Source organism: Nesoenas mayeri, assembly GCF_963082525.1.
Source record: "Nesoenas mayeri genome assembly, chromosome: 5".
Lineage (NCBI taxonomy): Eukaryota > Metazoa > Chordata > Aves > Columbiformes > Columbidae > Nesoenas > Nesoenas mayeri.
The window spans coordinates 40,351,306-40,369,396 of NC_137548.1; the positions used below are offsets into that span (position 1 = coordinate 40,351,306).

At 40.3% G+C, this 18,091-nt stretch overlaps 1 protein-coding gene across 1 annotated transcript in view; it reads left to right on the plus strand.

The window, feature by feature from the left end:
- LOC308040738 (cytosolic phospholipase A2 epsilon-like) overlaps positions 1-18,091 on the plus strand; it is a gene marked incomplete at both ends in the record, with an annotated part of 32,974 nt that overhangs the window by 10,470 nt on the left and 4,413 nt on the right. The window contains 13 exons of the mRNA XM_080345028.1: positions 3,582-3,718; positions 7,217-7,348; positions 8,422-8,462; positions 8,905-8,947; positions 9,702-9,765; positions 10,288-10,451; positions 10,722-10,814; positions 11,304-11,341; positions 11,990-12,125; positions 13,583-13,719; positions 14,201-14,423; positions 14,979-15,093; positions 15,619-15,756. Coding sequence (XP_080201154.1) covers positions 3,582-3,718; positions 7,217-7,348; positions 8,422-8,462; positions 8,905-8,947; positions 9,702-9,765; positions 10,288-10,451; positions 10,722-10,814; positions 11,304-11,341; positions 11,990-12,125; positions 13,583-13,719; positions 14,201-14,423; positions 14,979-15,093; positions 15,619-15,756 — 1,461 coding nt within the window. The remainder of the gene's footprint in view (positions 1-3,581; positions 3,719-7,216; positions 7,349-8,421; positions 8,463-8,904; positions 8,948-9,701; positions 9,766-10,287; positions 10,452-10,721; positions 10,815-11,303; positions 11,342-11,989; positions 12,126-13,582; positions 13,720-14,200; positions 14,424-14,978; positions 15,094-15,618; positions 15,757-18,091) is intronic.

Sequence of the window (18,091 nt, forward strand, 5' to 3'; positions counted from 1 at the left end):
AGCATATATAGGGTGATCTAATGACATAGGTGCCTCTGTTAGCGTGTACAAATCTTCCAAGAACAGCTGCATGTACCCAAAATGTCATTTAGGTAAGATAATTTATCCCCTGTTGCTTCAGAGAAGAATTGGGGTAGATAGGAGAAGTTGTAGCACAGCTGTCTGTGAGCATCTCTGCACTATATTGTGTTGCTTTTTGTATTGTTTTCTTTTGATGATTATGCTGGGATGGTACACAGAGGCTCTAGATATCAATTTGGGCCTTGTGACTTGGAGCCTGTATGTATTTGGAAAGGAAAGGTGGCAACTTTTGCAATGAACTTACAGCCTTACTACATACATGTCAAAGAAGGAGGTTTGCAATTGTTTTGGAGGCAGCGCCCAGATATCTGGGAATTGATCTCTTGGGCTGGTGTACAGTGTCAGGATGTCCCACCACTTCCTTCCCTGACAGTCAAGACTGGCAGGGAGACCGGTTAGTTGGTTTCCATGCAATGTAATTGATGTGACATGATTATTCTGTTTATTGCTTTCCAGCAGGAACATGGGCATCACGTGGCAGCAATTCCATATGACACCTTGTAGGTTCACCTGGACTGGTCCTCTTCTCCAGAAGCAGGATCAAGTTTACCTTGTCTGTCACTCTTTGATACATATCTGGGTACCGGTACCCTCTGAAATGAGTTACCTAGAGAATATATAAAATCCCTCTCGCTGGAGCTCACTCTCTTAGAGCTGTAACAGTTTTCCTACTATTCATCTTTGTTTATTTCTCTCTGGCCACACAGAACCATTGATCATTGCTTTCTTTATATCGATCATTTGGACATTACAGAACTGTCTATTACCATACTATTTGATAGTCTTTGTTGTTGAATTAGCAAACACAATTCTTTCAGCTCCTTCTTCTATGCTAGGCTAAGTCAATCACTTTCAATCTGGACATGTTAAATTTTAATAGCTAGTAAAAGTTAAAGCCTCTTATGGTGGAGGGAGGAATAGAGCGGAAGAGAACTAGAATGTGGAGGGCACTGACCACCCACATGCTCCTGTCCAGGGCTAGGAGTGTATGCAAAGAGGTGTCAGCGATAAATCTCACCACCTGCACCTGTGTTTACAACTGTGTATTTGGGATCTGGTTCAAGATTTATCTAAATTTGTATTGTATATATAAGTTTCCAGATAAGTTCTGCAACATTGTAATTCTGGGGCATAATTTGTTGTGCTTCATGCAGTGGCCTGGCTGTGATTGCTCGTTTTCAGACTGAAATATCTTTGTCTCTATCTGCATCTATTGGCCTCAAGTTGTGCCAACGGAGGTTTAGATTGGATATTAGAAAATAATTCTTCACTTACCAAGCATTGGAACAGGCTGCCCAGGGAAGTGGTTGAGTCACCATCCCTGGAAGTGTCTAGAAGATGCGTAGATGTGGTGCTTAGGGACATGTTTTAGTGTGGTGGACTTGGCAGTACTAGGTTTATGGTTGGACTACATGATCTTAAAAGTCCTTTCTATTATACTCTGTTCTATTTGCATTCCTGTTCTGGGCTATGTTGAGACTTACACCTTGCTGGTTGCTAACTGAACTGGTGTTACATGTGGCTCATCAGGTTGTTGAACTTTGGTTTTGTGCTTATTATGGGTGAACAGCCTTGCTAAAGACTGGACTGACTTCTCAAGTTGGCTATAGTCTATTGTGTTCAGAGAGGATGAAAGACTGAACAGAGATCCCACCAGAGCTCTATCTAGATACAAGATTATAAACCACAAGTACAGAGCTTCTTCAATACTCTGAAAATATCAAATACCTGTTTTCTAAATCCAGAACCATAGCTAGTATGTACAACAAAGAGATATCCCACACCATAAATGAACAAATTCTCTAAAACACACATATCAGTAGTCTGTATCTGGCAGATACAGTTGCTGAAGAAACAGATACCCTGACTCTTGCTTGCTTCTCTGGCAGCATCTGAGGAAGTAACTATGAAGTTAATATCATCTTTGTCGAATATTAAAAATCAATGGAAGAATTGTAGAAAATATTGTGGGGGAGAGAGTGAAAGAAAATATTTTATAACTCCTGTTACCAAGAAATTGTTATCTACAGGTACATCTCACATATTCTGTATTTAAAAAATGCAGTAATAAGTCTAAAAATATCCTAATATGACTTACAAGAATTATAGACATTTGCATTTGTGATGTTTAAGACATTTCTTGTCTGCTGTGGACAATAAGGGAGAAACTATCAAATCTATGCTGAAAAACTGGAGGATGTTTAATGTTCAGTCAGTTTCAGAAGACTTAAAAGATAAATCATACATAACCTGATTGCATAAATTGCTTTGAGCAATGCCTCTTCATTGCCACATGGGTTACTCCACAAGTTTAAAGAAAGTGTGGAATAAGAACCAAGAGACTGCTAGAGAAAGAGTCACATAATTACTGGTAAGGCACTCTTCTCGTGGATCATGTGGAAGTATTAATAACAGTAGTTATTTTTTGTATAATGTTTGTAATCATGGGATGTCAAAACAGATTACAAAAGAGGAAAGGATCATTATCATTGTTTTATTGATGGGGAAATGCAGATAGAGAACCAAGATACATTCAAATGGAAGCAATTGCCCAGAGTGACTTAGCAGCCTGGAGCAGAGCTGGGACTGGAGCCAACATGTCATGAGCCTTTTTCCAGCAGGTTACCCACCTGGTCATCCTGCCTCTCAGCATGTATTCCACAGTACCAAACTGCCTGTTATTACACCCAAATCCGACCTGTTACTGTGATTACAAAACAAGTTCTTAGAGCTTGTAAGACAGCTGTAGTTGCCCACCCTAAAGCAGCCCACATATATTATGAAGATTTTATGCCATATTTGAAGCTAACTGAGCAACCCTATGTTACATTAACACTTTTCTCATAAATGAGAAGTTTCTTCACTATCAGGGCTCATAGTTTAAATCAGTAAGATAAAAGTGCATTGCTATTTTTGCATATTTGTTGATGGTGGAGGAATGTGACCACATGTTGAGTGAGGCAGTCAGCTCACTACACAGACTGGGCTGCAGCAATGTGAAGGCAGCAGACCAGAGGGGGAAGATCCTTCATACCCAGATACTCTTTGGCTCTTCTGTTCCTGTCTCAAGAGCAAAGGACGAGGTTAGCCACTTGTCTAAATGGTCAAAGTATTAAACAAGTATTTTGCTCTTTAAAAAGGTTATCTTCAAATGTAAAACCTTTTCTTCTCCATCACAGAAATCTGCTGATTTGCAACAAACGGGCAACATACCAGTAACAGTTTTTGTTAAATAAAACTGGCTCTGCACATTTTTTTCTTAGCAGTTGTCTTTATTGCAGTAGCTTTTTGAATCTCCATCAATGATCAGAGCTCCCACCTACAAGAGGGAACACATAGTAGCGAGTGCTATTGAATAAGAACCTGTAAGAAAAGTAATAGAAACAATAACTCTTTTTTGCAGTCTGCTGTCTACATGGTGCTTTAAGGATATGCTCTAAGATAATTTGTTTTTTACATATCAGTAACTTGTTATTTACAACACATATTTTCAAATACAGTTAGTCAAGCTGATTGCTACGTAAGCCTGTCCTTGCCTACTGCTTCCCCTGAGACTGTGCGGACCAAAACCGTCAAGAACTGCAAAGATCCAATATGGAATGAAACATTTTGCTTCAGGATCCAGAGCCAAGTAAAAGTAAGATGAAGAGTACATGTGTTTTTCTTTTGGGCCAGAGATCTCATTGTGGAACTGGTATGTAAGGTACCATAAAAACAAATCTGTGTAAGGGACTACAAGGATGTGGGTAACGGGACGTGGAGTATCATAAAAGATAGTCAAGATATTTCACAACTCTTCATGTAATGTTCTTTTGCTTTTCACTTTTTTCATCTTTCTTTTTTTTTTTTAAATCGCTGCTTTTTTTTTTTTTTTCTTTCCTTAATCCCTGCTTTTCAAGAGTAAAGGTGAGAATTTCAGAATAAATTGAAGAGCATAAAAGACATGTATGAACTAAGTAGTGGAAGCATCACAGTGCTGTATGTTTTTACTATTTCTTTGAAACTACTTGAAAACAAAACAAACCAAACAAAAAAAACCCCTTATAACTCAACAACAACAACAAAAAAGTTAAAGTTTGCAAAAGATCAGCAGAGCTTGTATCACGATGACAAACGCTAGAGCTTAAGAAGATTTGCTACTCTCTCCAAAAGACAACATCAACATCAGAGTCCAGGAATCCACAAAGGGAAGTTTACTTCATACCTGGGGCAATCAAACCCCGCTTTACAACTTGCACCTTTCGTTTCCTAGGGCTGGCAGCAGAGTAGGACAAAAGCACTTCTGCTAGCTGCCAAACTGGCAAGCTAGTCCAGCAGCTCTCTTGAGCATCAATAAACTCCTCCATCAATAAACTCCTCCAACAACACACTCTGTCAGAATAGTGCAAAGTGTTGCTACAGCAGAGGATCTCCAGTGAATGATCCTTCTTGTCTTTGTCTGCAGAAGTTTCCCATGATACAGGCTCTCGGGCTTCCTTCCACAGAGTTAGGTGGTGCTAGGTCCTGTTTGGTACAGCTTTCAGCTTTAATGTGTCTGCTGTTCTGCGGCCTACATCCTGTACTTTGACTGCAGATGTAAAAAAAATCTGACTTCTTTCAAAATACCAGTGAGGCACAATTTCACTGAGCCCTGCAGGTGTAACAGGGAGGCAAATGGCAAGCCTGGGAATAACAGCCTGGGAACAAGCACCCACTGATCTGCAGCTCTTGCACCAGAACACCTGCTCCTTGCAATCATTCATGGCTGATAGGTCTTTCAAAACTTCAATACCACATGTAAGAGCTGAAAAAAAATACTTTGGCCAGAGGAAGCTGCTTGAACTTGTCCTTCATGGAGTAGTATTTGGAAATACCTTATGTTTACTTTACAGTAAGTTTGCAGCAGGAGACAAGACACGTGGCATTAGCCCAAATAATTTTCATTGTGCAGCATCAGCAGCATGACACTGGTCACGGTGGCTTCAATGTAGGCTGAATAAAATGTATCCAGGAGATCTGGGACAACCAAAGTGCTCTGGCATGTCTGTCACTGCTGCCTCGCTGCTGTCTGGGTTCAACAGACCAAGCTAAGGCTCTCACAGGTTTCTCTGCATACACCTCAACTGTTCTGCTCATTATCCTCTAAGCAGAGCCAGTCTGCTGGTCTGGTTATCTTCTCCTCTATCTTGTGTGTAGTTAAGGTATTCATCTTGCTAAATCATGGGAGGCAGAGCTCAGTAAAATTATACAATTCACTGCCATTGTGGTAGAGAAAAACTTGTTGGGCTCGTTCACATTGGGAGCAGGAGTGTTTACTGAAAGACATCTTTTTGATTAATGACTGACAAAGCACAGTTGGCGAAGAAGGGCTTCCAGGGCTGGTGCTCTGGGCCCCGCTGCCCGGCTGCAGGAGGGCAACGCCACCTGACCTGGAGCTGGCAGCACACAGCCCTGCCAAGGGCTGGGGCTGGTTCTGCTTGACACCTGGATCCTGGTGCTGCTGCCCTCATGTCCTCTGTCAGGAGAAGATACCAGTGGTGAACTGCCCACAGAGCTCAGGCTGCTTCCCACACAGCATCCCAGCAGTGCAGCCAGCCAGCACCCCCTGCTTTCCACTCTTGGCTAGCTGGGAGAAACTGGGGGATTTCAAACGAGTCATTCACTGAGAAAATAAGCCATTTTAGCCAAAAAAGGACAATCTTTTGCAGTATCACAGCTAGGAAATCTGATTTGCTCTTTGGTGCAAGCCCTCCTGCAAACTGCAAACCACTGCCTTTCACCATATCCCCTTCATCACTTTCTGTAATCCTTTACAGGATATTTATGGCTGACCTGTAAAATGAGTTGCTGTAGCTGCTTCTCTCTGCCTCTTGTCGGTATGTTTCTCTCAGCAAGTCTGGTAGCCAGGAACCCACTGCTGATCCTGTCAGCCTCAAACAGAAATGTATTTCTGTATGAACATAGTGTGATGCATTTATTTATATGTTCTTAAAGAGCAACAGCCTTTCTGTCTTCTGACAGAGAACTGCAGACTCAAGTTACTACAGCTTACCATCTCTCATTTACCAGTTTCTCACAAAAATTATAGATTTCAAAATCTCCCTGAATACTTGGACTCTGGATCATCTTCCTTTCAGTATATTTGTATATTCCATCACCTATCAAATTTAGTTATGGATGTTTCTGTGATTTATTCTGAACTTTTACGGCAGCAAAGCTCACATGCTCACTCATTCTATGCATGTGTTGTGTGAGACCATGTGCCTATTAGTGTGCTTTCAATAAGCATTGAACCTCTTAGGAAGTTTCAGTTAAATATGACGGACAAGTAGAAATCTTCCAGATAAGAAGAACCTGTAATTTACCTGAAAATGAGATGGTAAATATATGGAGAGAACGTGAATTATTTCTCCACTGAGAAAGCATCCATCAACTCTAGGAGGCACCTCTGAGCCAGCCTGGGTGTGGCTACAAACCAGGCACAGGGGGGTGTTTCCCTTCCTGTCCATCCAAACAAGCATGTAATAGAGGAGGGAGTGCAGCAGCTTTGTGCAGTGGGAATAAGGAAGTCTGAGAGCTGTAAAATGTAATCCAATGCAAACAAGCCTTTGTTCTGATGCTTTCTGTGCATTTTGTCCCCAGTTTAACAAAAACACAGCAACTTCTGTAGATTCCATGGTAATTACCTCCATGTGATCTGTTTAATGATTTACAGGATATAATTATGCAATCATGCAGTAGTTATATGGCTCTTTCTTAATGTATTTTCATTACTGTTTATATCCAAGGACTTTTTTTTTCCTTGAATAGCAATGAAGTCCTGACCACTAGATGGTTTCCTGCAGTTCAGGGAAAAGTGGTGACCTCAAACCAATTTAAAGATCAAACTCGCTTTTCTATATGGGAGCTCTGGATTCAAGGATTCTACTAGCCTTTGTTATTTAAATTACTCTGCAGGGGAAAATCAGCAGCAAACCCAAATACATGTTAGGTTCAGAATACATTTCCTGAGCTCTGTGTGGATGAAAAGTTTGTGCATGCGCTCTCACTTCTCCCCATCTTTTCTCTGTCTTCCTTAACATGCTGAGCACGTCATCTCGTGCCTCCTAAAGGTCTCAGAATAGAGACATTCCTAATCTTGTACCTCTGTTCACAGAACATTCTTGAGCTGAAAGTCTATGATGAAAATGTAGTCACTAAAGATGACCTCCTCTTCACTGTCCTCTTTGATGTTGCTAAAATCCAGCTCGGAGAAACAGTTCACTTGACTTTTCAGCTAAATCCAAAGGTGAGGAATAAAACTTCCTTGATCATAGGAAGGAAACACCTTTTCAGTATTACCTCCTAAATAGCTTATTGTAAAGCAATTGTAGGTGGGAGGGTTTGTTTCCTATTGGTTCGCACTTCATATATCCTGCAAAATACCTCCTAGACCTTGTTCAGCAAAGTGGTCAAGGTTTGCCTCCCTACCTTGGACATAATCCTGAAGGTTTTTACTAGCTCCTCAAACCTCTTAGCAGGGTTTTTCTGACACCAGAGTTGTCCTTTTTCCTCTTTATTGACTCTGTTGCTCAAACAGGTTTTGTTGGAGATAAAAGACCCTAATTGCCATTGCACAGAGTTTCTCTGTTAGAATTTATTTTCCTGGGGCCAGTGCTTGTGGCATACTCTGGTGCTGATGTTGGAGTACTCACTTAAAAACTAATGCCCTGCCTTATAATTCCTCTGTGTATATGTGAATATAATACAGTGATCCATGCCGAGGCACTAAACCCCATTGATGGCCAGTTGCTGTAATTATCTCATTACTTCAATGTGTCTAAACACATGCAGGTTGACATGAGGTTAGATGTCTGATTTAGATACTTCTGTAGATACGCTGTTTCATTGAATGTACTGATATTCAGCTCTATAGTGGTATTGGCAAAGAGCCTGTTAACTTGTCTGAGGACTGGTCAATGTATTGTCTGTGTTATAGGACTCCTTCCAGCCAGAAGAAATGAGAATGCCTTCTGCTATCCAATAGTATCAATCTTATGATGATGTTGCTCAGAGAAACACACAACTTTAAAGAGTTTTAAGCCAACAGTTATTGTAGGATTAGGACCGGGAATTGTCTATATTGCTATTTTATTCTGCTTCACCACTAAATGGGCAAGTGCAGTCAGCCTGAGGACTAATGGTTAACAAAGGAGGGAGAATAGTTTCCAAAATCACTCTAACACTGATCTGAGCCTACCCTGGAGCAGGAGGGAAATTGAATTCTAAGATCTGTTTCAGGAGGCAGAATAATAATTTACAACCATAGCTAAAGAGAAATAAAATGAGTTTAAATGCTTAGAATGAATTAATCTTTTACAGACACAAGAGGTGCTGGAGGTTGAGTTTGCATCAGAGAGCATGTGAGTAAAACTCATACAGGACTGAAGAAATACCCTTTGCAAAAGCAAGCAGTCAAACACATGCTAGCAGTTAATATAATGCAGTTTAAAATGCTCAGCATCACTGCAACAATGTTTATCAAATTAGTTCCATATTGGCTGAAACACTGTGTTCCTTATCTACCAAGAAGCATCCTGGATACTAATTTATCCCATTATTTGCTGGAAAAGGGAGAAGGATAACAAGAACTGCAGCAATTGTGCTCATTACTACTGTTTACTATTATCATAAAAAAAATAAAGAAGACACATTTCAGATGTCTCCCAAAATTAAAAGTTGGTGACATATTTGAGACTATGTTGGATGAGGCAACCTTTAAGGAAGTGTTATTCCTTGGTATTCATTTAAAGACATATTTAGGTCATATTAGTTCTGACTGCATTTTTTTTCCCTCTCTTTCAGTCCAGTCCCTCCTGAAAAGCTTGTCACTAATGGTGTATTGGTGGTAATTTTAAACTATTTATCTTCTATGTTTGTTTTCATGCTAGTGATGGGAGAGATGAATCTGGCAGGTGCCCCAGCACCTCGCTGCAGGCAGGGCTGAAGGGGAGGGACATGGGGTGGTTGGACACTGGCAGCCATCCTGTTGTGCTGCTCCCTGTGGGAGAATGTATTAGGAAAGAGTGAACATAGTCACGGAGGATACCCAGAGACCTGTCCACCATCAGCAGCTGATACCAAGCTTCTTGACACAGCCTGAAGTGCTCTTTCATTGACTTACTGCCTCTGCATCATTCCCTCTGGGGACTTCTCCTGGGACACCCTCATAGCCATTCTGTTTTCCCAACCTCCATAGGATGATATGGAAGTTGCTTTCTCAACTGCCCCTAACTCACTATTTAGAGGACATAGCACTTGGCTGTCCAACTTTATCAAAACAAGGCTGTGAGCACAGCCCTGTGATTCAACTGACCTGTTAGTCTACCTCGGAGAGACCTCAGCACACTCCTGTTCCCTCCTGGGTTATTTCCCCTCCCAGCCCAGCCCCTGAGGATGGACCACAGGTCCACAACCATTTTTTTTTCAGCTGAAACTTGGCACATCTTCAGTGTCAAGGTCTTTCTCTTATCAGCCTAACATAGGGTACACAGTTTTCCAGAGCCCAGGGACCCAGGTGACCAGAGATCGGTAGCAGTGAAGTGCCTCAGATATGGTGTGTTTTGTATACTTAATTCTCTCATCGTTCATCGCTATTACAGTCTCGTGAAATTTCCTCCTTGGAAGTCCTGGTGGACAATAGACGGACAAAGACAGAACCTTCAGGTTAGACTTCAACTAGAAACAAAAAATCTTATTTTATGGTAAACTGAAAAATTCTCATTTCTTTAGCCAGTAATTTCTCAGCTTTGTTCTTACAGTTAGAGCACAATTAAAGACTTGGATGGTTAGGAATAGTGTGTGCCTATGCTAACTATCTATAAAAACTGGGCTTGGAAATGAGAGGGAATGATCAGAGTGATAATGAGTGTTATTAGTGCTATAAAATAGAAATACGTATTTCTGGCTCAGTAATTTACAGTTTACCCTATTTGCCTGTATGTCTGAGTTTTTAAAACAGCTACTGCTGTTTCCTAAGTGCTCTCTTTTTTTCTTGCTGTAATGTTCCTTGTTCGGATAAATATTGTTGAATGTTTTGTAAATTAAAATGACAACTTCTGAATGACCATTTAATGTTCTGTTTCTGAGATAATGATCACTAACTTCTCTGTAAGATTTTATTTTATTTTATTTTATTTTGTTTTGTTTTATTTTATTTTATTTTATTTATTTTATTTTATTTTTCAGAAAAAGATTTCTTCTTTTCAGTGAAGGGATCCTATGAAGTGAGCCAGACCCTGTCACTGGGTTCTCCGCTGCAACGTGCGGAGCCCCTGGACTTCCATTACATCAAGTACAACCTGTCAGAACTGTGTGTGGCTCTAGCAGAGAAGAAGCCTCACTCCTTCTTGGTATGTGATCATTAGCTTGAGTAAGCACAGTAAACTCATGGTTTTCCGTACTTGTTTGAAGCAAATGGGAAGAATTTATATTAGTAATTTAAAGCCATCTTTCATGATCTTCTGCTCTGGAAGAGCACTGCACTCCCTAAGACACCTAAATATTAGATGCCAACTTGGAAACTGCTCAACAATGACACCATTTGAAAAAATAAGTTAGTAACAGTGCTTTTTTGTGGTATATACTTTAAATATTTTTCTACATTATAATTTATTTTTCAGTGTACCTCAGGTGAAGAGAAAAAAGACTACCATGCATCCCTCACCATTCCTCTTGATTCACTTCCCTTCAAGGAGAAAGTAGCAGTAGCAAAGGTGATTGAAATCAGCTTTTTAGGATGAATGTGAAGCTATGGACCACAGATCAATAGGCATGAGCTAACTAGATCAGTATGAAATAAGAGTTTAGGTATCTAACTGCTAATGCCCTTACATTTCTAAAGGAGAGAGTTATGGACATGTACATTTTCATATAAACTTAGCAGAACCAAAAACCACAGCCACACATTTGAGAGAGGGATTTCTGTGACCAGCTGAGGAGACTAATACAAGTTAGAGCAAGTATGAATGATGAGGTAAGACAGGGCTCACTGGCAGAGCTGGTGCTGATTTTTACTGTGTGCTGGTCTGTGTATCTTTAGTATGAAACAATTTAAAGAAAGTGGACTTGGAGAAGTTTTAAAAATTGGATGGATTTTCTGACTGTTGTGGCTTTGTGGCTCCAACATGGCTCATAGAAAAAGGGCTTCAAAGCTGACTGGAAGGACATAAAATCATCTCCAATGCTTATATTTTTTTTCCTAGGATGAAAATATCAATTTACATGTGAAGTCAAATGACTGGTAAGAAACTCTGTCTTTGGGTTTTTTTGTTCTAAAAAAAAGATGCTGCCCAGCTTTTTTGCCTTCTTACTTTTTTTCTCTAACTAAGGGAGAAGGTATTTAGTCCATGATTATATTTACCACTCTTTACCCTGTATTAATTAGCCATGTCCAGAAGGTGAACATTCTTAACTGTACTGACTGAAATTTCCTGTTATGCTACTATGCAGGAGTTCAGTTTGGAAGGGGAGAATAATATATTCTGGCTGCAAAATCCATGGAGCTATGAGTTTAGAAAAATAGGTGTTTATACTCCACTTTACTTACTTGTAAAGAATCTGGAGTATTTGTATTTATACAGCTTTGAGGTCTTCAGGCAACAAATCCTAAATATTCCACTGTTTATAGTATCTGTATATGGATTGCAGTATTTCTGTTAGACACTTCTTGAAAATCAGTGTAGCAATAAACATTTTGTTTGTTTGTTTCTGTTAAGGTTTTATAACTTTTTAACTTTCTCAGCCCTGTCTTTACCATCGATGATGTGCTTTTGTAGGGTCGCAATAACAGTTTTTCTAAGCCTAATAGTAGAGTTTGCAACTTGTAAGCATGGGTCCAGACATTAATTGTGATTATACACATCCTATTTAACCCTGGACTCTGTTTGAGGTCAAGAAACTTAGATGTTCGCTTGGAGTTTGATCTATGTATGGAGGAGAAAAATTTCCTGCAGAAATGGAGGAAGTTTGTGGCTTCTGCTCTGAAAAAAGCACTTCATTTAGAGCAAGACCTACAAGACCACGAGGTATGGAGAGCACCATAGGGATGGGACTGTGCTGTTGACACGAAAGTCATACTTGTAGCCATTTGGATATTGTTCCTTATCCAACCCTGATGTTTTCAGCACCCAGTGTAAAGCTTCGAGAAATGTTTAGATGAAACAATGTGAGAATGTGGTTAGTATCAAACCCACTTACTACACGTTTGCTCAGAAAACAGAATGCCATAAACCAGCATTTTTTCCCTGCCTTATTTATTTTTTATCTGTGAATTATAGACCTGGATAGTCCTACTCTCTTAGCTGAGCATTCAGTCACTGAGGCTCCATGAGGTATTTTATATTAGATTTATATCAGATTTTTGAGGGGGAAAACCTAACACTTAAGGTGATACATAACACTGATTGATGAGGATGTTTCTTATCACAAACTCTCTCCTCCAGTGCTCTTCATCTCAGCTATACTGTCGCTCTAACAGCACAAAGACATGCGATATTTTTCTCTCATCTCTCTGAGTTAGGGTTTGTATTTGTTCGTGAACATCCTGGCATAGGGATGGTTGGTGTTTTAGGGAAGGAGCATGGTCACGTGCAACATGGCACACCAGAAATGAAGAAGTTTTCATTTTGAGAGTTTGTTTTTTTCTTTATATTGATGTGTCCAGCATAGGTGAAAAAAGCTCCCGCAAATATATTGATCACATCAGTATATTGTTTCTCATTAGCACAGTAGTTTCAGTGGAAAAAAGCAGTATAAGAATTTTTTAGGGGAAGTACTTCCAACTACTAATTTCAGATTTTCCAACAAAATAATGTTTTTTTCTTGGGCAGGCAAACCCAAATCAGAATACTCTGCTTTGACCTAAAATGTTTGATTTAAATCGAGAGACTGCTAAATATTTCCTTGATGCAATTGCCTGTAAATGTGTATGGGAAATGTAATTTGGCTTCTCTTCTCTCAGTGGGTTTCTTGGGGGAATTTGTCTTCCTGTAGCACAATTTAGATTTCCATGACATTAGGCTTTGTGGCTCATCACTGCAATTATTTACTCTAGTTACTTTACAGGAAATGTAATCTAATCATTATACTTGACTTGCAAGAGAGGATGAACTCTGCTTGTTCTCAAAATAGAGCTCTCATGAGATGATGTACCACTAAAGAAAATGCATTCTAATATTGAAATGCCTTGAAACAACAAGTTTTGAGCTGTTTTGGTAAGCCAGCATGTAACAATTTAGAATCAAAATTGAGTGATTTTGATTGAAAGAGGCAAAAGTAGCTAATTAATAAATTTTTAAAATTATTATTATTATTATTTTTCTGCGCAAAATACCAGGTTTTTGTCTTCTTTTCCCCTGCTTGGGGAAATGGTGAAATGTTGGAATTTCTTGTGTGACAGAAATGCTGCAATTCACTCAACTCTGACCACATGTGCTGCTAAAATAAGTTGTGGCTTACTACTGCTGTGGTGATGTTTGGACAGGTACCAGTTGTAGCAGTCATGACAACAGGAGGTGGCACCCGTGCACTGACATCTCTGTTAGGCAACCTGTTGGGTCTTCAGAAGCTGGACCTCTTAGATGCTGTTTCATACATCACTGGGTCATCTGGTTCAACATGGTAAGGAGATCCTGAACAAAGACGTAATTCCTCAACCTCTATAGTCTGCTGGGTGAGGAGATTTATTCTCTTTGTTTTGCTAAAGGAACGTGTACTACTTCAGTTGAGCATTTTCATTGCTGTGTTAGGAACACATTGCCTGAGCCAGTGTATGGCCCAGGCACTGCTTGGGGAGAACAACATTTTCCTTGACCTTTTGTTTTGCCTCTAGGATCTTTCCTGGTGAATCACCCTGGGGCAAATCACAGCCTTGTGCAGAAATGTATGTAGCATGGAGGGGCTTTTTTCAAATCCTCAGGTTTCACTATGGATTTGAGGGATCCTCTAAATAAAAAAATCTTTCATCTTCCATAATAAACTGAACCAAAAATATGGGTTTTTATGGACCTCAGCTAGTTCATTGGATATGGTCCTTAAGTCCAAGTCAAAAAAGTGAAAATCTTTCAAGCATAAGACAATGTATTTCCTTTCTTTTCCCCAGGACCTTGTCACATTTATATCAGAGTGCTGACTGGTCACACAAGGATCTGTCTGGACAGATTGGTGAACTCCGCAGACACATGACCAAGAGCAAACTAAGCTGCTTTTCCCTGGAGAGCTTGAAGTACTATGACAAGGAGCTAAAATTACGGAAGCAAGAGGGATACCAGATCTCTAGCATTGATTTTTGGGGTCTTCTGCTGGAAAAAGCATTAAGTGATGGGGTAGTGTGTCTATGTTTTTCCTAACAGCTGCTGAATACTGTTGTATGGAAAATGAAGCTCCAGGGACAGGTGCTGAGAGCATGTCAGCATTATCCAATAGATGATTTCTGCTGACTAAAGGACAGAATTTTTCTCCATATATCTCTCAACACCTAATTAGCAGCCCAAGGTGTATTCTGTAGAGCAGGAAACCTATGTCTCCTTCTACAAGTATGAGCATCTGAGCACCTAACAGCACAGTCTTGCTCTTGGTTTCTTTTGCTATGTTCTCCTCTGTGAGAACTTAAATAATCCATGTGAAGTGTGTGCATTTACTGAGAAGAACAAAAGACCGCTGAACCACAAAATTTCCTACACTCACTGGTAATTAAATAAGCTTACATCGATGTGTAAATGTTTGGGTCCCTCCTTGGTTAAAAAAAGTCTGGACACAAAATGAGTGGAGGCAATAAGAAAATGAGGATGGAAATGGGTATTTATTTTTCTGTAATCTTGCAAGCCCATACATGATGCCAAGATGGTCTCTTGGCTTTGCTCTTTCTGGTCAATTCACAGAAAAATAACCACAAACTCTCAGATGAACGACAGGCATTGAATCACGGTCAGAATCCCCTACCTATCTACATGATCCTCAACATGAAGGAAGACTACAGCCTTTCAGAGTTCAAAGGTGATGGCAAAACTGAGATGTATCTGGACTTGTTGTTCAAATGATCTGCATTATCAGTTACTGCATGTCCTCCAACCCCTTGCACTGCTGAACAATAGCATTCATAAACAGTTCCTCTTCCTGTTTAACTTCTGCTTCTTCTTCCATTTCTAGACTTTGTCCCCAGGATCTGAGAGGAACCCATCTTCTATGGGGCAGGAATAATTTGGGGGAGGTGCTTAAGGACAGCCAAGGTACTCCCAAGTCAAAGCCTTAGCTCCACATTTGCAGTAACTTAGGCTGACCCCTTTTGGTAGAAAGTTCATTTATGTCCTGTCTGGAGAGGCTTGTTTGAAAGTTCTGTACAAACAAGTTTGGGAAATGTTATGAGTGAGGGGCTGAAACCAGCTGAATGGTGACTGCTTACTGTGGCCACCCTGCTGACAGGGTTTGTCCTGCAGCTGCTTCATTGTCATTTCAGAGCCCTTCCTGCAGGGAGGTGGGGAACAGGGTTGAGATTTAAAAGGCCATTTTGTGTCCCTGCAGAATGGGTGGAGTTCACCCCTTATGAAGTTGGGTTCTTAAAGTATGGTGCCTTCATTCGCGCAGAGGATTTTGGCAGCGAGTTCTTCATGGGCCGCCTGATGAAGAAGCTCCCTGAATCCCGCATCTGCTTCATGAAAGGTAATGTGTGTTTCCACTAGGAAAATTTGTATTGCATAAAAATATACTTTATTTTTAATATAATGTAGACCCTGCATACTGCAGCCAATGCCCCTGCAACATGCAGGACTGAAGCAGAGTGTCCAACATGTTCTCACCTCTAAGTGAATTCCTCAGACACCGGAGAAGGGCTAAAAAATACTTAGCGAAATTTCAAATAATACTATTCACTGTTTCTTTTATCTTGAATGGTGACTCTAATGCCTAAAGTTTCAGGGCTGCTTAAAAAGGTTAGGTTTATTTTGAACAGCTCAACAGCAGAAGTCTACATGGGAAAAAAAATTGTATTTCAAAACTGAAGTCTTAAAACCAAATTTGTCAATAAATGGGATGATTTTCTAACAAAAAAAGCAATGTTGTTACTGAGTTTGCTATAAGATATGGCAAATTTGAATATTTTTCTGAACTATTACTGATATTTGTGCAAGTTTAATAATATTGTAAATAATTTTGAATTTTGCTAGTATGATTAAACCAGTGATCTTAGTCATCCTTATTTCAGTAAAGTGAGTGGCTCCCAGTAATACATGAAAGACAGATTTGCAGATTTTATACAATTCTTATTTTAGTTTTGCATAATGCTAGAATTGTCTGATGCGCTTCTTGGTGTGCCAGTTCTCTAGAGTGAAGCTGTCTGTGGAAGAGTCCATCTGCTCTTAGACTGTGAACAATAGATGTATTCCATGTAAATAAAATAAGCACAACACACAACAGGACATCAAGGACACTAGTAAGAACATCCATACAACCAGCAATGCTGTGTGTTGTTCCTTATTTGGTGTGCAGAGAATTTGTGCACCTCAATGTATGACGCAAAAGGAGTCCAGAGTCATAGTGGTACAGACACTTAACCTCAGAGCTTTAATGGCTACGTTTAGAACTTTTAGTGGTGTCATGAGTTAAGGAAAGAGGTGACTGAGGGAGAAGACTCAGAAGATACCACAGGATCCAAGAGTAAAAATAGGTCTAAAAGGGGGAGGACACATTCATGAAAGGTAGACCCACTGATGGCTCTGAAACACAACAGTTTGGATGCAGCCACCAGCACTGGACAAACCAAATCAAGTACATTGCAGAAGAAACCCTTTCATACTTTCAATTTTCTTATATTTTGTGCTGATTGCCAGAGGTGGGAGGCAAATCACAGAGCTAGGTGGAACTATGGAGCCTTCTGAGAACGCTGTGCCCCTGTTGCAGCTTTGCAACACCAGCAGTGTGACATGGTCAAGTAGCAAGCACACCCAACATATCCAGTCTGGGCTGAGCTTTGGGTTATCACTCCCAGCACCTGAATCAGGCTGGTGACCCCACAGCCACAGGTCTATCTGTAGGAAGGATGGAGAGTTAAAGCAATGTTGCCATCTAGTGATACATGAAATGCCCTCTTGGGTTGCAATTAAAATGTACTGTTTGTTGCAGCGTGATGGTTTAAGGATAAAAGCAAAGTGTCAATTGTTGCAAGAGGTGAGGACTTTTATAAGAGCAGCTGGAAAGATTGGATGGGTTTATAGTGATACAAGACCCTCAGACTTCCAGAAGAAAGGCTAGAGTGCATGAAAGCTGGTCTGCTATTTTCAGCTGTTGGTCTGGTAAAAGATACTGTCTCTCCTCATGGTTCTTAGTTCAGCAAATATAGGTACCATGAAAATTCAGTGCAAGAAGTTAGGGAAACACTGTTATGGAATTATGACCAGGTCCTCAAGGGACACCAGTGTTTGGAAGATACTAAAATGCATGAGCAGCATGTAAGTCCTGGTGCTCAGGGAGCTGGAAGAGTTATGGAGTGAGGAGGCACCAAGTGAAGACAGGAGAAATGAAACGAACTGCCTTCTCACAGGCAGGCCTCCACAGAAGCTTCTCAAGCTGCAGGGAAATGAGGGTCTGTTGATGGAAACTGGCCAGTAATTATCTGTAAATGAACTCTGGTTGCCAGCTAAGTGTAGAGCCAGAGAACCCCCATCTGATTTCTTAGTTACGTATTTATAATGCTTCTCAAGCAAGTCCTGTTCTTGTCAGTGTGAAGCAGAAGACCCTTGGCTTCTTGTCCCACTCCACAAATAAGGCAGGTTTAAAAGGGAATTGCATTTCTCTTACTGATGCATAATTATTGTATTGTGAAATTCAAAAATATTGCATACGTTGTGATGTATGACTTTTGCAAAGCTTTCACTGGTGGCGATTTTCAAGGCAAAGCTCAGCACTACCTTCTCTGGCAAAGTTATTCTCAGGGCCTGCAGCACAGATGTGGCAGAGGAAATAATTTTCAAGATCCAAGAGGGTTTTGGAGATTTTTGTA